Here is a 24,329-nt window from a genome sequence, read left to right on the forward strand (position 1 = left end):
AAAGACCTCCAATACCAAGTGTTGGCACAGATGTGAAGAAACTGAATTTTCATATTGATGTGTGAATGTCAATGGTACAGTCACTTCAGAAAACAGTTGGGCAGTTTCTTAAAAGAAGTTAGGCACATACTTTCCTTACTACTCTTAGGCAGCAACTCCTCTCTCAGGTAGCTACCCAAGAAACATGAAAATATATGTGTATACACAATCTTGTACATGAATTTTCTCAGCAGCATCATTCACAATAGCTAAAAAGTAAAAAATTACCCAAACATCCATCAAGAAGTGAATGTATAAAAATGAAATACTATTCAGCAGTAATAACAAATTACTAATATACACAATAACATGGATGCATCTCAAATATGTTATGCTGAGCAAGAGAAGCCAGATTAAAATGACTACATAAGAGTCCATTTATATGAAATTCTAGAAGAGATAAAAATTAATCTATAGTGACAATAAGCAGATGAGTGATTGTCTGGGGCCATGGGTGTGGGGACAGACTGACTACAAAGGGAAATGAAAGGCATTCCGGGGTTACAGAAATGTTCTCTTATCTTGATTAGAATGGTGGTTCATGAATGTAATGCATCTAAGCATATACTTAAAATAAGTGTGTTTACTCTCTGAAAATTAAATTTCAATAAAGTTGATTTTCAAAAAATATCAGTGCAGAGTATTCCAACCAGGTTTGAACAAGACTTCTGATCCTCTCTCCTCAGTCTCACCCAGGCAGCAGGAGATAGTGTGAATGATACATACATGGAGATGGCAGCTGGAGCCAACTTTCTGTTTATCTCAGTGTACCGTACATTATTGTAATTTTCTGTGGATGCTATAAAAGTTAGAAAGCAATGGCCTAAGAATGTTTTAATGTAGATTCCCAACCCTGTTCAAACATTGAGAAAAAAATTCTATACCTTAAGCACACTTATCATTTTTGATCTTGGTGCCTTCTGTCTCTTTAGAAAGTTGTATAAGTAGATATGGGCATTTGGATTTGATGGAAACTTTTCATCGTATGCATAATTGGTGAGTACCTCTTGGGCTCCATCTCGATCCCCATAGAATTCCAGCATCTATATAAAATAAATCATAATACCTTAGCTGAATTCTGTAAGACAGCTGTACGAAAGATAATACACAGCGTAAGTTTACTGATGGATATTTTTTAAAAATCACAAAACTGACAGGGTTCCCGTTTTTTCCCTATATTTTGTTACTACTAATAAAAAATGCAGCCACCTCAACATAAATTCTCTTCCTATAAAAAATAAGAGTCCTCAAAGCAGGGAACATTAATGCTTGAAAATGTGATGCAACTAACCTCAGTGCCCTATATCACTGCAGCCACAAAAGGAGTGCACAAGAATTGTAATTGCTTTCATTCTGTTCCCATCCTTACGCAGGAATTTCCAGGTTATGATTTTGGAGATTATCTTCTGACAATACAATTATCAATTCACCACTCAGTAACTTTCACAAAGCAAATTATTTATTATTCCTAGTTCCTAGCACCAAGACCCTCAGTCCTTTTACGACGACTCTGGGATGACAGGACATTCTTACGAACTTCCAAAAAGTCATCATTCTTTATCTCATATATTATGACCCACTTTTTCAGATTTTTGTCCTCTTTCCTTCTATATTCCACCAAATCATAAAATATCTTACTGTGTTTCTTTTAAGCTCAACAAGAATAAGATTGAATTAACATTTACAATTATACTGCTATTTATTTTATAGATACTTGGCCATGATGGGTTATACAGTGGTGAAAATAAACAAATTCAGACCAAAAAAGAGACATAATATTTTTGTTTCCTTTTAAATAATTTTTTCCATTAGTTTCTTTCTGATCAATAAAGATTAGGCATGGAGTCTTTGTAAAGGCTTTTGACAAAATAAAACCAATACATTTTATGAAAATTCTACTTACTTCTACATAACTCTTCACAAAAGGGTCCCAAACTCCAGGAATTTTAATCAATGCAGAAATATTTGCAGATGTCTTCCAGCTGTGGTTGAACACATCCTGGGCTACTGCGTTGTAAGCATAATCATCCTTATCTGCCCAAAGATAAAAGATCTTTTAACATTCATTAAACATTGAGGACTCCTATTAAAGTAGTAATTTTAAAAACTACCTGTGAGAAAAACTCAGTTCCTGATAGCTACAATGGTAAATTTCAACAAATATTTAAAGGAAAATACTAATTCTTCACAAATTCTCCCAAAAAAGGACAGAAAAGAATACTTCCTAACTTATTCTAAGCAAGTATTACCATGATACCAAAACCAAAGACAACACAATAAAACTACAGATCAGTGTCTCTTATGAATATAGCTGCAAAAATATTTAACAAAATACTAGCAAACTGAGTCCAGCAACATATAGAAAGCATTATACATCATGTCCAAGTGGGATCTATACTAGGAATGCAAGGTTGGCTTAACATCTGAAAATCAATTAATGCAAATAATAAAATAGAGATCTATTGATCTAAACCAAATCAGAAGAATACAGGACCAAAACCACATGATCATCACAATAGATGCAGAAAAAGCATCTGAAAAAACACAATAACCCTTCATGATAAAAACACTCAACAATGTAGGAATAGAAGGAACTTCCTCAATCTGATAAAGGGCATCTATGAAAAACTCATAGCTAACACTGAACTGAATGATAAAAGATTGCAAGCTTTCCCCCTAAAATCAGGAATAAGACAATAAGTCTTTTCTCACTACTTTTGTTCATTATATTGGTGCCAGCCAGGAAATTAAGCAAGAACATAACAAAAAGATATCTAAGATTGGAAAGGAAGAAGTAAAACTGTATCTATTTGTAGATGACATGATCTTGTCCATAGAAAAATCCTAAGAATCCACTAAAAATTTACTGAACTAATAAATGAGTTCACAAAGGTTGCAGAGTACAAGATCAATACACAATAATCAACTGTGTCTATACACTTCCAATGAACAATCAGAAGATAAAATTAGGAAAACAATGCCATTTGCAAAAGCATCAAAAGTAACAAAATGGGTATAAATTTTACAAAAGAGATGTAAAATTTTACTCTGAAAAGTGATACTGTTGAAAAAAAATTTTAAAGACCTAATTGAATGAAAAGACACTCTATGTTCAGTTGAAAGACTTACTATTGTCAAATTGATCTACAGATACGTGTAATTCTTACCAAAAACTCAGTTGGCCTTTTTGTATAAGTTTGACAGGCTGATTCTATAATTCATACGAAAATGCAACGAACCAAAGAAGAACAAAAAAGACAGAGTTGGGGAATGTATTCTATGATTACGGCCAGACATGGTGGCTCATTGCTATAATCCCAGCACTTTAGGAGGCCGATGTGGGTGGATCACCTGAGGTCAGGAGTTCAAGACCAGCCTGACCAACATGGTGAAACCCTGTCTCTACTAAAAATACAAAAAAATTAGCTGGGCGTGGTGGCGCACGCCTGTAGTCCCATCTACTTGGGAGGCTGAGGCACAAGAATCGCTTGAACCTGGAAGACGCATATTGCAGTGAGCTGAGATCATGCCACTGCACTCCAGCGTGGGCGACATAATAAGACTCGGTCTCAGAAAAAAAAAAAAAAAATTACTACGAAGTTGTAGTAATCAAGACTGTGTGATATGGGTACAAGGAGAGACATATGTAGATCAATGGAAGATTCAGAGTCCAGAAATAAACCTCCACATTTATAGGTAACTAATTTTCTTTTGTGTATGTTTAAGACAGGGCCTCACTCTGTCTCCCAGGCTGGACTGCAGTGGCATGATTTCAGCTCACTGCAGTCTCACTCTACCTCCTGGGCTCAAGTGAACCTCTCACCTCAGTCACCCAAGTAGCCAGGACTACAGGCACATGCCACCAAACTCAGCTATTTTTGTATTTTTTGTAGAAATGCAGTTTCACCATGTTGCCCAGGCTGGTTTCAAACTCCTGAGGGCTCATGCAATCTACCTGTCTTGGCCTTCCAAAGTGCTAGGATTACAGGCATGGCCACTGCCCCCTGCTGCTAACTAATTTTCAATAAGGGTGCCAAGACAATTCAGTGGGAAAATAATAGACTTTTCAATAAATGCTACAACTGGATATCCACATACAAAATAATGAAATTGGGCCCCTACCCACTTCATAAAAATTAACTCAAAATAAATCAAAGGCCAAAATATAAGAACTAAAACTTTAAAACTCTCAGAAGAAGTAAAAATCTTTGTGACCTTAGAGTAGGCAATAGCTTCTTAGATGTGATACCAAAACTACAAGCAACAAAAGAAAAAACAGTTAAATTAAACCTCATCAAATGAAATACTTTTATGCTTCAAAGGACATTATCAAGATAGTGAAAAGAAGGCCAGGCACAGTGGCTCACGCCTCTAATTCCAACACTTTGGGAGACCAAGGTGGGCAGATCACTTGAGGTTAGAGATTTGAAACCAGCCTGGCCAACATGGTGAAACCCCATCTCTACTAAATACAAAAATTAGCCAGGCGTGGTGGCAGGCGCCTGTAATCTCACCTACTCAGGAAGCTTGAGGCAGGAGAATCACTTGAACCTGGGAGCCAGAGATTGCAGTGAGCTGAGACTGCGCCACTGCACTAGAGCCTGGGTGACAGAGTGAGACTCTGTCTCAAAAAATAATAATAGTAAAATAAAATAAAAAGATAGTGAAAACCCACAGAAAAGCTGAAAATATTTCCAAGTCATGAATCTGATATATCTGATAAGAGAATTCTGTCTAGAACAACTAAAGAACTCTTACAACAACTCAATAATCTAAAAGCAGGTAACTCAATTAAAATATGAGCAAAAGATCTGAATAAAAATTTCTCCAAAAATGATATACAAATGGCCCATAAGCACATGAAAAGATGCTCAACTATATTAACCCCCAGGAAAACGCAAATAAAAACTACAAGATGCCACTTCACACCCACTAGGATGACTATAACGGAAAAGACAGATAATGACAAGTGTTGGTGAGGATGTGGAGAAATTTGCACCCTCATACACTGCTACTGGGGATGTAAAACAGTGCAGTTGCTTTGGAAAACAGTCCAGTGGTTCTTAAAAAGAATAAACTTAGAGTTACATGACCCAGCAATTTCCCTCTTAGGTATATATCCAAAAGAAATAAAAACACATGTCCATACAAAAACTTGTACATATATGTTCACAGCAATGTTATTCGAAATAGCCAAAAGTAGAAACAATCTAATTGCTCATCAACTGATGAATGAACCTAAGATGTGGTATCCACAATGGAATTTTATTCAATAATAGAAATGAAGTACCATTACATGCTATAACATTAAAAACATGCTTTCTTTGTCAAAATTTTCTGTTACGGAAAACGAAAACAAAAACATATTATGCTAAGTAAAAGAAGACCACATACTGTATGATTCCATTTGTATGAAATGTCCAGAATAGGCAAATATCTAGAGGCAGAAAGGAGATTAGTGGTTGCCTAGGACTGGAGGGGTGGGGAGAAATGGAGAGTACAGGGTTTCTTTTTAGGGTCAGGAAAATATTCTAAAATTGTAGTGATGATTACAACTCTATGAATATACTAAAAACCACTGAGTTGTATATTTTAAGTGGGTGAATTTGTATGGTATGTGAATTATATCTTAATTCTCAATAAAGCTATAGAGAAAAAAAAACCATGAGAGATCACTATACTCAACAAACTGGCTAATATGAAAACTCTGACAATAGCAAATGCTGAGGAGAATACAAACAAAAGAAAACTCTAATCAGATTGTCAGTAAAGTACAAATTGGTAACCTCTTTGGAAAGAGTTTAGTGTATTATGTACTAAAGCTAAAGATGCACAGAACATATTCTATGACAATTCTACTCCTAGAAATGCATACTTTATGTGCACCGATATACAGAAATTAATAGGGGTTAATTTCAAAGCAGAACTATAATAGCCCAAAATAATAACCTAAATGGCCATCAGTAATAGAAGGAATAGTGTGACTATCATAAAATAAAATATTTTATAACCATAAAAATGAAAAAATTAGAGCTATATCCAATAATATGTATTATCTTAAAACTGATTTTGAACAAAATATGCAAGGCCTAAAAGAACATATACAGTATGACTCCAAATACAGCATTCAGATATAGGCAAAGCTAAACCACATTGTTTACAAATGTATACATGAGTGGAAAGAGTATAAAGAAAAACAAGGGAGTGATTACCGTAAGTCAGGACAGGGATTTTCTTGAGAGAGAATGGGAGGGAATGTGCTCAGGAAGGCACACAGGGAGAACTTTCAGGTTAGGATGACAGTATTTTGTGTTCCTTAATCTGGGTGGTGGTGATGTGAATGTTCATTTTAAATTTATTCATTATATCTCACATTTGTTTTATATGCTTCTTCTGTATCTATTTCTCAATCTTAAAGATGTACAAGGAAAGTTACTCAAGTCTTTCAAAAATAGCTATTAGAAGCACAAGATACTGCAAACCAAACAGAGGCACTGGTATCTTTTTCCCAGTAGATCGATTAAATACATAGCAATATGAACTTAGAAATGAGGTGACAGGAAAGTAGGCAAGACATGATATGGAAAAAAATTTTTTAAAAAAGGGCTGGGCATGGTGGTTCACGCCCGTAATCCCAGCAGTTTGGAAGGCCGAGGTAGGAGGATTGCTTGAGCCCAGGGGTTCAAGACCAGCCTGGCCAACACAGTAAGACCCCATCTTTACAAAAAAAAATTAGTCAGGCATGATGGTGCACACCTGTAGTTCCAGGTCCTTGGGAGGCTGAGGTGGGAGGATCACTCGAGCCCAGGAGGTTGAGGCTACAATGAGCTGTGATTACACTACTGCACTCCAGCCTGGGTGACAGAAAGACTCTGTCTCAAAGAGAAAGGGGCAGATCCCTGAGTATAAATTGTGTTTGAATTTATTATAGAAGGAGGTTCCTAGTCACCAAGTGCATCAACCCCAACCAAGACAGAGCCACACATATCAGCAAGAAAGTCCCAAGCTGACTCCAAATACAAGTTCACATGGTAAGTGCCTATGAGTTTCGTTATAAAGAACTAGTCCTAACTTTTTTTCTCGTTAAATAGACATTTGAGGTGAATGATCATCTAAGACCTCTACATATTAGCCCATCATCATCTATTGTTGCTACATAACTGTCAGCTATGGAAAGGTACTGAATCATCTATCCACAGAAGTAACATTATAAATGGGATGTTCCAACAGCTTTAATCATCAAATATTTGCTTGAGTTTTACCTAACCACGTGTAAGAAGAACAGTAAATGTTGACTTTAAAACTAACCTAATCAGTGAGTAAGCTCTTTTGAGAAAGAAATATTACACCAGAAAATATGACAAGACTAACAAAAGAAATAGAGGAATATGACATCAAAGACTGATTAGTCTAAATGGGAAGACATCTACACTAATAAAATACACATGAAAAAACTTAGCACAATTAGAAAGCAAGAGATGAATAGCCAAATGATTCAGGCTGAACATGCAGCCGATATATTAAGTTTAAGGTGTAAGAATGAGGGGTTGGGACAGCAATCCAATGAGTCTTGAAGAGTAGAGAGCATTCTAGACGAGGAGACTCTACAAAGACCTCACAAGATTATTGTGATGAAGACAGCATTTCAGAGTATCTTGAAAGAAGAGGGAAGGGAGTTGAAGTTAGTGAAAATACCTGCCCAGAGACCAAGGAGATAACACTTATCACATAAGGAAATACTGCTTACTTAGTCCTAGGATTTAGGACTAAGCAGTATTACTTACTTAGGACTAAGATATGGAGGAGAATGAAAACAGAAGGGGTTAATCCTAGAGAGACTATGGAGAAACTATACAACGAAGCAATTTGCAAAGAATCATACAGCTCCAATGAATGCAAATCTGGGCATAAATGAAGATGATAACAGCACTGAAGGTTAAGAGAAGGGGAATCAGTTTGAGAACTGAATGGTCAACTCCTGGTATAGTCAATAAATCAAGGAAATTGTCCATTATAACCTTTATACAAAACTGAAATGACCATCTTGACGTATTCTTTAAACATATTATTCTGAGAAATAACATTACAAAATAAATGAAACTCCATTCTAGGCACACAGGAAGAAATGTTTATTATACGTAATAATGACTGCTAAAGAAAACCTGTAGCCTTTCTTAGAAACTGGCAAAGACTTTCTTCTTGACCACACTCCAGCCAGGCTCCTCTAAGCTCTCTTCTGAACTAGGCCTCAAACTTGGCCAATAAAAACTTGGACAGTAACATAGTTTCTAACAGCTCAAGGCCACATCCCCAGGATTACCCCAGCCCCTCTTGAAATGCGTGCCTGGGAAAAACTCCAGAAAAATTTACTGGTGGTTCTGCCTTCTGCTTTTTAGGCTCCCCACCCCCACCCCTTACAACCCCAAGTCACCTCCATAGAAACTGGAATGGAGCTTAGCTCTTCCTCCTGTCAGTAGTCACTGAATCAAACCTGTCTTCACTGCTCTAATGTCTGGCTGTGTTTATCCTCGTCTAAACCACATTCAAAACAGCAACGAATCTAAAATGATCATGAACTTAATTATGAACCATCTAATTTGTGACTGAAGCTTTTTATATATCAGAAGTATTATAAAGGATCAAGAGTTTTAAATCCATAAAAAGTCTGTTCACCATAATATCTGGATGAAGTCAATAGGGAAATTACTAGATTACTCCTTAAGATCCCTCTGCCCCTCAGTCTCATCACAAAAAAAAGTTTACCTGTATTTACTCACCAAGCTTTGACAATTCCATCTTCTTTTTAGACCAGGTGTAATACTGTAAAAGCCCTTTATAGGCCTGAATAAGGTTGATTAATATTCCCCGGGAAGACGTGTTTTCACCATGTCTCCATGTCTCTGCCTCACTCAGATTTCTCTTAGCATCTTTAAGCATTCCGTGATGCAGAAGGTATAATGCATGTTGTAAGGAGATCTGCAAAAATAATAAGGGTACACTGCTATTTAAGACATTTGATAACCATTAGTCAAAAAGCTCAGTAAACATATAACACATGCTGGGCTAAGACCTTGGTAGGATACAAATAACTTGACATTGAAAATGTTGATGTTGGGGACAATCTGGCAAAGAAGTAAGACATAGGAAACAATTAACACTATGCAAATATGAGCTAAATTATGTAAACTTACAAACAAAAGACAGTGTGATATACTGAGGAAAAAAAGAGGCTTTGAAGATGGAGTGTCTTGGTTAATACACCACTTAAAAACTAAATAAGCCTAGGTAAATTATTCACCCTTCGTGAGTCTCATTTGTTTTACCAGAACATTATTGCCCCTTCAGAAGGGTGTTTTCAAGATTAAATGAGATAATACTTGCAAACCACCTAATAGTTTGGCTCATAGCAGACATTCAATAAACATTATTATTTTATACATGTTATATAAGCTTAGAGAAAATATGTTAATAAGGGATGTTGAAGAATGACTTCAGTTCAGATGGAAAGGAAAGTGTATCCCTGACACAGGAGAAGCAGGAAGAATAATTATACAAAGAATGAGTATTACAAGAAGGGAAGACATCAAAGAGGAGAATAATGAGAAATACAATTAATCATATGGGTAGAGCCAAAGTACTTCAATAATTTGTCAACTGGCCTCTCCATTCCTGCCTCCCTACAATTCATCTTTCAAGTGGCTACCAAAGAAATCTCATCTTGTTAGTTATTTGCATAAACTCCTTCAATGGCTCCCACTGACTACAGAATTAAAATCCAAGTTCCTAGGGTGCAGCACACAGTGCCCAGCTTACTTCCTCCGACTTCTACCCAAATGATTTTTAGAGTAACTAAACTATTGGATGTAGGGCTTTTGAACTCTTTATAACCCCTGCCACACAGGGCTGCCCTTTCCCCTAATCTGCCTAGTGAACAGCCAACAGCTTTCTCAAACTTATCTCAAGTATTACTTTCATTCTTTTCCTGATTCCCCTACCCATTAAATCCTAACCCTCTCTAGTTCCAGAGAACTGGCCATTTTCTCCTTTATCTTCTCACTATATGTTACATTTCTACTATGGTAGCCATAACACTTAATGCCATTTACATGATCTTCCTCTACTATAAGAACCATGTCTAGAACAATACCTGGTAAGCGGCAATAAGTGTTTTTAAAATTATTAACAACAAAAAAAGTTTTATTATCTATCCTAATTATCACTCTCAGACTCTTATTGAGAAATGAGGTTCCCTTTCAGTTTCTTTACTTCAACTGAGTAGATTCTAGGAGCCAAAAGGGACCTAACCAACAGTTTAAACTTCACACTCCTTCCCCAATCAAATGGCTATCCAGTTTAGACCTGAAAAAACAGATGCACAGCACACATCAGGGTAGGCCATTCCCATTTCCAATTATTTAGTTAGAAAGCTTTTCTTAAGTAGAACTGTAAACTGCCTCCATTTAATTTCCACTCACAGTATACCTGGTCTACCAGAGAACAAAACCGTAAGAGCACCTGGCACATAAAGTAGACACTCAAAACATTTTTTTAAAGCAAAGCATTTACAAACCTGTATTGAAAAAGTGCTGAGACAAAAACAGAGAGAGGGAGATACAATATTTTCAAAATGCCTCAATCTTTTTCAATAAGACTTTCACAAAAGAATATATGAACTCAGAGGTCAAGATTCCACCTAAACATTAGGAGTATTAAAATATTTTCACGTATTTAAATTCCCAACTTGTTTAGCTCTTTCCTTTTTCTAAACACCAACTCTAAGCTCAAATGACTTCAGCAAACATTTCAGAATTTGGCCCATCGTCATACCACTGCGATCTCTGAATAACTGATTTTGGCAGCCAGAAGAAATATACAAAAAAAAGGAATTTTCAGTCAGAGAACACGGGAGGTGACTGAAAATCAAGAAGTAAATGGTTCTCATAATGCTCTTTTCTTTCAGTTTTTCTTATTTATCCAGATGCCTTATCCTTGTCCCACATTTTTTAGGTTAACTACCTTATCACTGACACAAGCAATAAAAAAAAAAAAAAAAAAAAAAAAAAGAATACCGCAAGGGTAAATTCACAAAGCCCATATTCTCACCTTTAAATAATTCATGACGCCAATATTTTTCATCCGGTCAGCAAAAGTATTGAAAGTCTCCATGTTGCTTTTGGGATGATAAAATAGAATTTCACTTCCAAGCTTCCAAATAATCTGTCAAAGCAGAAATTACTGCCAAAATGTAAAACTTTTGCCTTATTCAGTTTCTGTCTAAGATATTGTTTTCCTGATTACAACATTAATAACCTGTGATTCCTTTTCCTAGAGACCACTACCGTCAACATTTTACTCCACTTTGCCATGTAAAATTAATACTACTTCCTTATGTGATAAAATAATTTCAACCTTCTAGATTTCTATTAAAATACCAGATAATATAATAGTATCATTACTAATTTAGTAGTTTAAAGAAAGGCAGTTAAGATACATATTTAATGTAAAATGTTTAATTGGCATGGAAGGAAGAATATTAAAGTCAGAAAATTTGGGTTCTAATCATATTGGCCTCTTCATTGTTCTCAGCCTCATCTTTATCATCTGCAAAATGAGGGCAATAAACTACCTATTTCCTGAGAGCCCATCAAATTCTACGACTATTGACTACATTTATTCTATATTTAGAATGCCAATTTCAGAATTTTCATTAGCTATGGACAAATCTTAATAAAAAAAATTTTATCCTCAGATCACCAAAACTTTGGGGGCAGAACTTGGAGCTCTTTTTTCATGAGAGCAAATCTCTATTTCTCTAACCTCAATTTAAAGTACAATAGTAATACCAACTTCAAAGTAAATTAAACTGAACCATAAATCAATTATTTCTATGAACATACACATTGGTTATATGTGGATACACATACTATCACTGGTATAATTATATATGATACACATATTATCATTTGGTATAATGATCCTCATCTTCCCAACTCAGAGATATCAAGATTTCATTTGTAGAATATCACACTGTAGTATCTGGGAACTTAAAGAAAACCTGGGTCTTGGATCACCTACCACCAGGGATGGGTAAATGCAGGGGGGAAGAAAAAGCAGGCAACAAAAACAAAAAAAGAAAACTTCGAGATTATTATAGCTATTCTTACACCCAGTGTACACAATAATTACATGGGACACCTGTTAAAAATAGATATTCTATTACAGGCTCACATCTGTAATCCCAGCATTTTGGGAGGCCGAGGCGGGCGGATCACGAGGTCAGGAGATTGAGACCATCCTGGCTAACACGGTGAAACCCCATCTCTACTAAAAATACAAAAAACAGACGGGCGTGGTGGCAGGCACCTGTAGTCCCAGCTACTCAGGAGGCTGAGGCAGGAGAACGGCGTGAACCCGGGAGGTGGAGCTTGCAGTGAGCCAAGATCGTGCCACTGCACTACGGCCTGGGTGACAGAGTGAGTGAGACTCCATCTAAAAAAAAAAAAATAGGACAAGGGTGTGGAGTAGAGGAATTTATACTTTCAATGAAAGCCTTCGGTGATCAAAATAGAGCCAAAGAAGTGCTCAAAAACCATTCATCCAATTCCTTCATTTTACAAAACAAAATCTGGACAAGAAGAGGCTGTAACATGTCCAATGTTTCACAGGTATATGTAACTTAAGTCCATAAATTAAATTTTCAATGAATGGTTAAACTTTTTTTTCAGCTTTCTTTTTTTTTGCTTTAGAAGATAACCAATTGATGCAATGGTGACTATGTCAGTAAAACCTATGAGACACTCATGTCAAGTTATTTGTGGGTAAACTGTCTTTTACTGAAGAAATTCAGTAGTATATGCCAGGCACTGTTTTAATCCTGCCCTGTGAAATTTACATTCTATGCAGAGAGACAAACAATAACCAAGAAATATAATTAAATTGTCAAGTGTTAGGGGAAAAGCATGGAGCAGGATAAGGAGATCAGGAGTGCCATTCAGAAAGTGCAGGTTGCAGATGGAGTAAGGCAACTGCAATTTTAAATAGTCAAGGTAGGCCTCATTGAAAAGGGGCTTTGAAGGAGCATAGCTATAGTGATAGCTGAAGAAAGAGCTTTCCAAGAACTGGTTAAGGCAAAGGCAATCAGTCAGGAGTATGCCTGGCCCATTCAAGTAAGAACAAGGAGACCAGTGAGGATGGAAAAGAAAAAACAAGCAGGAGAATACAGGTTGAGTATCCCTTATCTGAAATCGTTGGGACCAGCAATGTTTCAGATTTGAAATTTTTTCAGCTTTTTAAATATTTGTATATACATAATGAGACTGGGGATAGGACCAAAAGCTAAACATGAAATTCACTTATGTTTCATATACACCTATACATACAGCCTGAAGGTAATTTTATACAATATTCTTGAAATTTTGTGCACAAAACAAAATTTGTATACATGGAACCATCAGAAAGCAAAGGTGTCACTATCGCATGTCAGTACTCAAAAAGCTTTGAATTTTGTAGCATTCTGGTTTTCACATTTTTGAATTCGGAATGCTCCACCTGTTTCAGGAGATGAAGTCAGAGAGGTCAAACAAGGAAAGGGAGTGAGCACATCATATAGGAATTTACAGGCAATTATGACTTTGGCTTCTACTGAATGAAACGGAAAGCCATTACAGTGTTTTCAGCAGAGGAGTGACATGATATGACATGTTTTAAAAAGCTCACTCTGAATCATTAGTCATTAGAGAAATACAAATCATAGTCAGGATGATGCCACTTCACAACCACAAGGATGACTATTATCAGTAAGACAGGACAATAACAAAATATTGGCAAGGATTGGAGAAATTAGAAGCCTCAGATATTACTGGTGAGAATATAAATGGTATGGTCACTTTGGAAAACAGTCTGGCAGTTCCTCAAGAGGCTAAACATAGTGTTACCATATGACCAGCAATTCCACTCCCAGGTGTAGACCCAGGAGAAATTAAAACAAATGTCCACACAAAAACCTGCACACAAATGTTCACAGAAACATTATTTCCAATAACCAAAAAGCAAAAACAACCTAAGTGTCTAACAGCTGATAAATGGACAAATAAAACATGGTATTTCCATATGACAAATTATTTGGCAATAAAAGTAATGAAGTACTTATACATGCTACAACATGAATAAACCATGAAAACATTATGCCAAGTCAAAGAAACCATTTACAAAAGGCCACATATTGTATGGAACCACTTATATGAAATGTCCAGAATAGAAAATAGATTAGGCTGGGCACAGTGGCTCACGCTTGTAATACCAGCACCTTAGGGATGCCGAGGCGGACAGATCACTTGAGGCCAGGAGTTGAAAGCGTGTCTTCATTAAAAATACAAAAAATTAGCTAGGTGTGGTGGTGCACGCCTGTAATCCCAGCCAACCAAGAGGCTGAGGTACAAGAATCACTTGAACCCAGGAGCTGGAGCAAAGATCATGCCACTGCACTCCAGCCTGGGCAACAGAGCAAGAATCTGTCTCAAAAGAAAACAAAAAAAGAAAAAGAAAGTAATAGATTAGTGGCTGCCAGTGTCTGGCAGCTGTGAGGAGGGATAGGGAAAGACTGCAAGTGGGTATAGGGTTTTGGTTTCATGGGAGAAAAAAAGGTTCTAAATTTAGAGTGTGGTAATGGTTGGTTGGACAACTCTGTAAACATATGAAAATACATTGAACTGTACAATTTAAATGGATGATGGTGTATTAACAATGTCTTGACAAAACTAAAAAAAAAAAGGATCTGGTTGGAAAAAGAGAACAACTCTTTCAAGAAGTTTTGCTGAAAGAGAGTAAAACTAGGAAGCATAGTTAATGGGGGAAGTTTGGGTGAAGAGACGATTTTAAGATAGAATAGGCTGGGCATGGTGGCTCACACCTGTAATCCCAGCACTTTGGGAGGCCAAGGCGGGCGGATCATGAGGTCAAGAGATTGAGACCGTCCTGGCCAACATGGTGAAACCCCATCTCTACTAAAATACAAAAAAATTAGCCGGGTGTAGTGGTGCGCGCCTGTAGTCCCAGCTACCCAGGAGGCGGAGATTGCAGTGAGCCGAGATTGTGCTACTTCACTCCTGCCTGGCGACAGAACAAGACACTGTCTCAAAAAAAAAAAAAAAAGAGTAACAAAATTTTTACATGATGATGGGAAACATCCATAAAGAGGGGGGAAAAGGAAGAATTAATGGAATGAATATTTTATCCTCCTTTAAAATAACAGGTAAAAATAAGTGTGTAAATAAGGTCCCAATACAAACTCTCCACCCAAAAGTAGTTTTAGTAGCTTTTAGCAAAATCACTGAGATTCTGTAAAAGCTACTATAGGTGAAGGTGAAGCTGGAGGCAGAAATTCCTGGGAATCTATCATTTCTTCCAGTAAACTCAAATTTTGTTTACCTCAGGTGCAGCCTGCCTTTTGTAGCTATCTGAATCTTCCAAGGTCTGAAAATAACTGTACATGTATTCTGCAGCTTGCTGCCATTGGTGCTTCAGCAGAGCTTCTTGGATAAAACTTAAACAAGCACTTGTTGTCTGAGCAAAATCCTTCTTCCTTTTCCCTCCAATGGCTATAAAAATGAAAAAGAAAAGAGTTTTTATCCACAATGGCTCTAGTTCAACTATTCAAAAAACTTACTTCTGATAAGAAGTTTTAACAAGTAAACAGTAGGCATTACTTGATCCAGTCCATTTCCAGTATCAAAGCCAGCTTTACTTGAAACAAACCCTTCTACATTATATTAATTATTTTTAGCAGATTAAAAAAATATCTAATTTGATGTTTTGGGGCTACTAGAGCCACCAGAGCCTTTAAATCTGATTCAATCATCCTTTAATCCTTGTGCTAAATAATTTGGGGAGAATCTCTCAAACAGGCCCCTAAAAGCATAGTCCCAGGTATTTAGAATGGGTAAAATGCCACGGTCATTCTAGGCAAACATGGTCTTTAATACCTACCCATGTTCTGCAAACTCCAAGTGGGCTTTTATTTTTTAAGGACCAAATTCCTAGTAACTCAATGATACTAAATACAAATGAGATTAAAACAGTTGCAAAAATAAACATTTATATCTCTAAAGTATTGGCAATCCCAATGTTAAGAACATTTGGGCTTAGATACAGGGCTATTATATGAATGACTAGTTACATTGCTACCTCTTCTTCTCTTCCCACAGAACTACGAGACCCCTCTAGTCCAGCTGGGTAATTGTACCCCAGTAAGTACACAAAGACCAACAGGTACTTTGCAAAGATACTTTTAAAACAATTAACTTGCAGATCTTTGATTTCCTTACATACTCTTTCCACAAGTTAATCTCCTAGACAGCTGTGCCTACATAGTCAAAGCTTCACAATCAAAATCATTACATATTATCTGAAGGTGAAAACACAGGTGTTGAAAAAGTAAGTAACTCTAACATCTCCTTTTGCAAGTCAGGCAATTCCCAATTCTTTGCTTATCAAAACTGCGGAACAACATAATGTTTTACAATAAATCATTATGTAATTTTTCATGAATAATTTAGAAGAAATTCAAGGACCTGATGCATGGCTATAATTAAACTCCATTCACTGCCATCTTCTTACTTATGTGACTAAGGTTTCTCAGAATTTATGTCAGTTAAAAAAAAAATAGCATAATCAATGCTAAATCTTTTCTCATCCTAGAAATACATAAAAGTCACCCACAAATATATTTTTAAAAATTGGGAAAAAGTTTTAGATAACTTTATTTAAAAAAAAAAAGAAAGAAAAAGAGAGAGTCTTGCTCTGTCACCCAGGCTGGACCGCACTAGCACAATCATAGCTCACCGTAGCCTCGACCTCCTGGGTTCAAGTGATCCTTCCTTGTGGCCTCCCAAAGTGCTGGGATTATGAGCATGAGCCACCACACCTGGCCAGCAACACTTTTAATACGTTTTATATTGATCAGCTATGTACAACTATTAATGATAGCAACGTCTCAACCTAGAAAAAGTTTTAATTCTTAAAACTTATAGGATATAAACAAAAAAAAGGATAAATGTTGATACATAACTTTTATTGCAAGAAGTACAACAAAAAGGAACATAAAATTCCATCTATTAAAAACTTTTTCTTAATTTTTAAATGGATAACGCAAGGTATTAAAACCGTATGTCAGTCCTATGCTATCTGGACTCCATCACATATAAAGTAATATATATTCATTTAAAAATACCAACGTGCTGGAAATTATATCTCTTGAAAATATTAAACATACAATAAAATATTTTCAGATGATTCCTTAAAACTGTGCAAGGTAGTACTCAATTTTTCAGAAAAAAGTAGGGGATACAAAAGTGAAAAGTTTGAAGACTACTGCGCTAGTGTTCTCAGACTTTTGAATGTACATACAAATCACCTGGGGACCTGCCCTTGCTACTCAATGTGGTCCTGGAACACGCAGCAGAAGTATCACCTGGAATCTCATTACAACTACAGAGTACTATGCCCAGCTCTCTGAATCAGAAGCTGCATTTTATAAGATCCCCACACCAAAGCTGCTCAGCGTCGGTGGCAATACCAGCCAGCCAGCCTAGGAAACTGACAAAACACCTCATCCTTAAAACATCTTTTATTTACCTAAAGGAGAGAACTGTTCTCAGGCTAAGCTCCCTTCCATCGCTCAAGCTTTCACAACTGAGACTACAAATTGACTTTAGATAACTATACCTAAATGCTTGGAAAATACTTTTGTCTTCCAACCTAGCCTAGTTACCTCAGGAAAAGTTCTCCTTTCATTTCATTATTTAATGAGCAAAAGATAGTCTTACTTGATCCTGATAACTTTAAGAAAAAAAATTGTCAAGGAAAACACATTTTTACATGGAATAGAGATGTACAATAAAGAACTAGTGTCATCCACCTAACTTCTAATATGTTACTCAAAGAATCTGGAAACTTATCAGTCTGTCAACAAATATTTTTCAGGCACCACTGTGTGCTAAGCACTACTGCAGGTACTCATCATATAGCTTCAATCCAGACTGGCCCTGTCTTCAAAGTTTTTGTTCTAAGGGGCTTGCTGGGCATGCCCTTCAAAATGCCAAAAGCTATCTACCAGCATAAAAAATAAATAGAGCAATTGTTAGGCAATTTTGTTTTCCTATTATGGTTAATTACCAGCACAATGTCAATATTACTTCCAAGTATTTTCTCATTGCAGACCAAAAGTATTTTGGGTTTAACAGGCTATCCACGACATATAAAATATTTCTAAGCATGTAAATTTTAGTCGTAAACCTATCTGCTTGCAGACTGACTCAGACTTTCTATAGAACACTGGTAACAGAAACATACCCAAGTATGATATAACTATAGGAAATTTAAATTATTAGTTCCCTACCAGGGATGAAGTAGCACCATCTCTGAAGTATCATTCATTCAAATCTGCCTTAAGCCATGTGCATTAATCTAGCAAAACTAAAATGAGGAGAGGAAAGGCACTATTATTTTTAAACACTCACTATGCATGAGATACTATGCTAGGTACTTTACATGTATTGTCTCATTTTAAAAAATATATCTCAGTGGTTAAAAGTGTAGGCTTTGAGATCAGACAAACCTGGATTTGACTTCTGATACCACCACTTACGAATTTAATGTCTTTGAGATTCAGTTTCCTCCTACCTGAACTGCCTAGCACAAAAATTTATTGAGAATTTACTGAGATCACTAAATGAGATGATATTTAGATCGAAAGAAAAAATGGAAGCGAAATTTTAGGAGCCAAGGAATCTGTGTCAAGGGGAGAAAAGTCTGGGCAAAAAAATACATATTTAAGGGCAGTAAGTAAAATGCTGGTTCAAATGTAATCCCAAATGTAAACCACTCAATATGCCAGCATACAGATAATAGCTTCTTTTATTTATACTTATATTAAATAAATTCTTATAGGGAATTTATCCCATAGAAAAACATACTTGCATTTATATTAGATAAAAATGGGGGAAATTTTATCCCATAGAAAAACATGCTTGCATTTACATTAGATAAAAATGAGGGAAAATGCTCTTTTATCTAGGCCGGGTGCAGTGACTCACGCCTGTAATCCCACCACTTTGGGAGGCTGAGGAGGGCAGGTCACTTGAGGTCAAGAGTTCAAAACCAGCCTGGCCAACATGGTGAAATCCTGTCTCTACTAAAAATACAAAAACTAGCCAGGCGTGGTGGCAGGTACCTGTAATCTCAGATACTCGGGAGGTTGAGTAGAATCATTGAACCCGGGAGGCAGACGTTGCAGTGAGCCGAGGGCTAGCCACTGCACTCCAGTGTGGGCAACAGAGCAAGACTCTGTCTCCAAAAAAAAAAAATCTATTACGTGATCAATTCTATTTGAAATAATTTCAATGCAATTCAACAGCAACTTCTTGAACACTTCCTAGGCATGTTTTCCTCAATGGCAGAGACCATATCTTCTTCATCTATGATTCCCCAATATTTAATCAATGCCAGAGATAAAAGTGCTCAGTAAGTATTACTGGAAAAAATGTGTATCTAGCATAATACAGACTACTGTTAATCCAAGGTCAAAGAGTTCTAAAAGAAAAAACTTTTTTTTTTGGCTTACAGCCTAAAAACACTCCACATATTCCTCTTGAAAATTAAACCAGCCTGGTTATTCATTTTGTATCCATATTGAATCTTACCACCTCCTTACATTTAAGTTAAAATGGTTCAGTGTTACTGTTTTACTTACCCACAGTTTCTATGTATGTTTGAAGCCAAGGAAAATGCATTCCTGCCCCAGTGAGCACAGATGTTTCCACTTCATCATCTGTCACAGGCCCTTTTAATTCTTCACTGAAATCACTCATACCTATTACAAACTGAGATATCAGTTACTTTCTGTACATCTTAATCCACAGTCTTCTGAGTTGTACAGAAAAACAGCTATCTTTTTATCAAATAAATACAATTTGATCAGCAAAATGCATTATACCTGTCAGCTCTTTTAAAGTAAAAAATGAATTTAACTATGTCAGCAACAGCCAAAATGAATGAGACATTAAAAAGACCGAACTACTGTTTCAAGTCCATATAAAGATAAATAAGATACTGCCCCTCTAATTTAAAAAAATCTCAAGTCTAGACGAAGAAATAGCAAAACATATAATAACAAAACAATATGAGAAGTACAATAAGAATAGTACTAGCAGCTAATATTTATTAGGCCCTTACTATGCACCAGAAGTATAAATTATCTAATTTAATCCCCACAGCAATCCTGAGGTGGGTACTATTACTTTCTTCCATGTTAAGGTTGAAAAAACTGAGGGACTTAGTGAAATGATAGAACCTCCCTAACATCACAAAAAAGGTGAGGACGTTATTCTAGGAAATAGAACACCAAACTACTTAGCATGACTAGAAGTCGGGGTGTGTGTGGAGAGGGGTGCGGAAGGTGAGAAACGAACCTAGAAAAATAATCATAAGCCAAGCTGAGTTTGGACTTACTCCTAAAGATGCTCAGGGCCCCTTCCTCATTCCCCATATGAAATCGAGTATTAGTGCCCCTGATACTGCCTCCCAAATTTCCCGAATTTCCCCTCTTCTTTGCAATCCTACAGCACTACCCTAGTTCAAGACCCCTTCAAACAGTGCCTAGATTACTGCGTTAGCTTTCTAAATAATTATCCTTGCTCAGGTTTTGCTTCTCTGCATTACACCCAGAGAAAACCTTCTAAAATCAAATTCTGTGGCTACGAGTATGAATTATAAGTAACAACTGAATTTGAATCCGACCCATCATGTATTTTGAGGAGTAGTTACACAAATCCTCCCTTTCCAAATCCTCAAAAATCCAAATTGGTGTCCCGCAGTTGCCACGGCAACCAAAGCTTCTCTATCCCCTTCTCTCGTTCTCAGACTCCAAGGGTTTCAGTTATTAGAAGGAAATATCAGGAGAACATGGATGAATCCTGACACACCCCTTACCGTCCCATTTAAACGCAGGAACCACGGACGATATCTGCGGCACTTACCCGCTTAAAATTAGAGCTCCTCAGTAAAGCTAAACTCAGTCTCCGACTCCGGACCACGTGAAGGAATTCCCACCGGAAGACGGGTTAGGAGAGCTTTATATGAGCATGCGCAAAACCTGGTTTAGGCATTCAGGCTGCGCGCGGCCCAGCTCGTAACTCCTGCGGTAGCAGGCGTATTGTTGGCCTCGCTTCGACCCCGGAAGTGACTTCTGGAAGTGACCCAGGAAGTGACAGTGAACTGCCTCTCTCCGATTAGTTTTGCCCGAGTTTTATTTTTGTCTGTCTCAGCTAGAAAGTGGGAGACTTTCATTTAAAATGGAAATTGGGGCGAGGGGTCGGCGGCTGGACGAAGGGAGCATTCAAAAGCGCAGAATGTCACTTTACCCGAGAAATTCACTACGATGGGCCATTGGTTTCTGCTCGGCTCGCAGGCGCACTGCACGAGTGGAGGCGTGGCTAGTGGCTGTGACGAGACAAATCCAGGCATATCCTGTTCATTGCGAGTTTGAAAGTTCTTTTCTATTACAGTTTTAGCTTTGGGTTTAATTGGTTCGACTCCCTTCTCCACAATTTGGGCGAGAATTTCTTTTGCCTTCTCAGCAAAAATTGTTCTGCAGACCCGTCTGGTTCAACTTTCATGAGGGACATTGAGACAAACAAATGAAATATGGGTCAAAAGTAAGATGGTTAAGGAAATGCAGTGTGGTTCTCCAATATTTGGAGGGCTGATCCATGAAAGAAGGATCAAACCTTTTTTCTTAGCAGCAGAGAACAGAACTAGGACTAATAAGTGAAAGCTAAAGGGAGGCTGCTTTCAAGTCACAGCAAGAAAAAATTTTGTCCACAAATGAGGATGCACAAATACCACGAATCACTGAGTTTCCTCTGGGAAGGTGAACAATTTGGGTAGAATCAGAGTAGCGGAGGGGAAATTAAAGGGTCTAGTAAGAGTTTGAGGCCAGGCGCGGTGGTTCATGCCTGTACTCCCAGCACTTTGGGAGGCCAAGGCAGGCAGATCGTTTGAGTTCAGGAGTTTGAAACCAGCCTAGGCAACATGATGAAACCCCGTCCCTACAAAAAAAAAAATTTTAAATTAAGCTGGGGTGGTGGTGCATGCTTCTAGTCCCAGCTACTCGAGAGGATGAGGTGGGAGGATCACCTGAGCCCGGGGAGGACGAGGCTGCAGTGAACTGTGATCACGCTACAGCACTCCAGCCTGGGCGACAGAATGAGACCCTGTCTTTAAAAAAAAAAAAAAAAAAAAAAAAAAAAATTGTACATGGATTCCTTAAAATGCTACAAATAATTGATTCTATGTTGTCTTCATAAACAATATGCAGTAGTTAAGGACTTGCAAGAAAAGTTCTTTCTGCTGCTCTTTCTGTCATTAGTTCTTGAGTCCTCACTCAAGTTTGTGCTGTAACTCTACATAACATAAATTATGCGTAGTTCAGGAGAGCACACACAAAATAACATACATAATCATTACTTTCTTGTCTAGAGGCTTAGTCTGGCTACTTTTCTCCCATTGGCTTGAGGTATAAATTCACCAAAACCAGCCCAGAAATGATTTTACATGGCCAAAAGTTTATGTTCTCCCGAAAGTGAGGAAGAACTTTCTGATTTTCCTTGAAGTTCTCAAACACCTCTAAGGAGCAGTAGGAAACAATGGGAATCACTTAATGTGCCCTACCTACCCTTTTTCTTTCCCAGGCGACAATTCTGACAGAAAATGTGTTGGAGAGAAGAGATTTTAAAAAATCAACTAGATCACATCCAATAGCATAAACAAGAAGGAAGGAGGGAAGTTGCGGTGGCAAGCACCCGTAGTCCTAGCTACTCCGGAGGCTGAGGCAGGAAGCTCGCTGAGCTGAGAAGTTCAAAAGTTTGATGCCATCCTGGACAACATAGCAAGACCACGTCTAAAAAAAGAAAAAAAAGAGACGTGACAAATATGAAAACATAAAGCATGCAAAAGACTTTTCTAGATTTCAATCTATAAGAAAACATGTCCTAAGAAAAGTTGTTCTTACAATTGCTTTGTACTAAAGAGCAACTTAATATGGTGATGAATTATGTTGTTTTTAAAGTTGCAAACTGTCATTTAGAAATATTATTTCCATGAACGCTTCCTGTACAATCTGTTAAAGGACAAACTTCACACAGCCAAACAGTTAAAGAGACTTCATCATAAATAGACTATCCTATATCACAGCTAACAAGAATAAAAAAGGAATGTGGTATGAAAGCATAAAAACAAAAATATCTCAGAAAATAATATAGAGAAAACTAAAATACATGGGCTAGAATTCCACCCCGGGGACTGTATCCTCAAAGACACAGTTTTTTCTTCTTTTTTTTTTTCTTCATGTTTCAGTGCTCTGAGTAGCTACAAAAAGAAGACCAGCCTATCCTGCTGGAGAGAGTGGCCACGTGAAGAAAGAGCCCTTGGAGTGTGAAAGACCACAGGAAAAGAGAGGCCACATGGAACCAACAGTCAGCACCTTGGCTTTGGACATGTGAAGAAATTCATCTCAGACTGTGTATCCTAAATCAGGCACTTGCTGAATGCAACTACGTGAGTGAGACCAGTTGACAACACATGGAGCAGAGGTGAGCTGTTCTCAGCCCTATACTCACAAAATTGTGAGCAATAAAACGGTTGTTATTTTAAGTCACTGAAGTTTGCACTGATTTCTTACATAGGAATAGATAAATGAAACACAGACATTGATCATTTGCATCTTCTCTCTTTTTTATGACTACTCTTGTTGGAGATTACCAGTTTATTTCTGCCATGGTTAGAAAACAAACTCTGAAATTTTGATAAAGTTTTTTTGAGACTTACTGTGCCCATACTGTAGTCTATCTTGGTAAATGTTCTATGAGCAGTAGACAAGAATATGTATTCTGTAGTTATTGAGCATTGTGTCCGTCAATGTCAATGTGATTAACGTGGTTAATAGTTTTCTTCGGATCTTCTATATTGTATTGATTGTTTTGTGTGTAGTGTTACTATTCATTATTGAGATAGTGTAAAACTCAAACTGTGGCTGTGAATTTGCCACTTTCTTTAGTTTTGTCAGCTTTCCTTTTGCATTTTTGAAGCTCTGTTATTGGGCATATAAACATTTGTGATTCCTGTGTCTTCTTGATGAATTGACCGTTTTATCACTATGAAATGTCTTTATCGCTGATAATACTCATTATCTTGAAGTCTAATTCATCTGATATTAGTATAGCCACTACAGCCTTCCT

General features: G+C 37.1%; 1 protein-coding gene across 9 annotated transcripts in view; it reads right to left on the bottom strand.

Annotated features, from left to right (window-relative positions):
• Nucleotides 1–21,753, bottom strand: part of TAF1A (TATA-box binding protein associated factor, RNA polymerase I subunit A) — a 35,676-nt gene extending 13,923 nt beyond the window's left edge. For 2 of the 9 annotated variants that reach the window (XM_023203691.3, XM_023203690.3), the window contains exons 1-7: nucleotides 21,072–21,753; nucleotides 19,787–19,906; nucleotides 15,466–15,635; nucleotides 11,143–11,256; nucleotides 8,817–9,015; nucleotides 1,943–2,073; nucleotides 924–1,082 (exon numbers count right to left, since the gene is read on the bottom strand). In XM_023203691.3, coding sequence (XP_023059459.1) covers nucleotides 924–1,082; nucleotides 1,943–2,073; nucleotides 8,817–9,015; nucleotides 11,143–11,256; nucleotides 15,466–15,635; nucleotides 19,787–19,904 — 891 coding nt within the window. In that variant the 5' untranslated portion in view covers nucleotides 19,905–19,906; nucleotides 21,072–21,753. Of the gene's footprint in view, nucleotides 1–923; nucleotides 1,083–1,942; nucleotides 2,074–8,816; nucleotides 9,016–11,142; nucleotides 11,275–15,465; nucleotides 15,636–18,433; nucleotides 18,511–19,786; nucleotides 19,917–21,071 lie in introns of those variants that run through there. The other 7 variants (XM_023203692.3, XM_023203697.3, XM_023203694.3 and 4 more) reach the window with 7 other exon arrangements.
• Nucleotides 21,754–24,329: the final 2,576 nt, after the last annotated feature.

Source organism: Piliocolobus tephrosceles, chromosome 1, assembly GCF_002776525.5.
Source record: "Piliocolobus tephrosceles isolate RC106 chromosome 1, ASM277652v3, whole genome shotgun sequence".
In the NCBI taxonomy this organism is placed as follows: Eukaryota; Metazoa; Chordata; class Mammalia; order Primates; family Cercopithecidae; genus Piliocolobus; species Piliocolobus tephrosceles.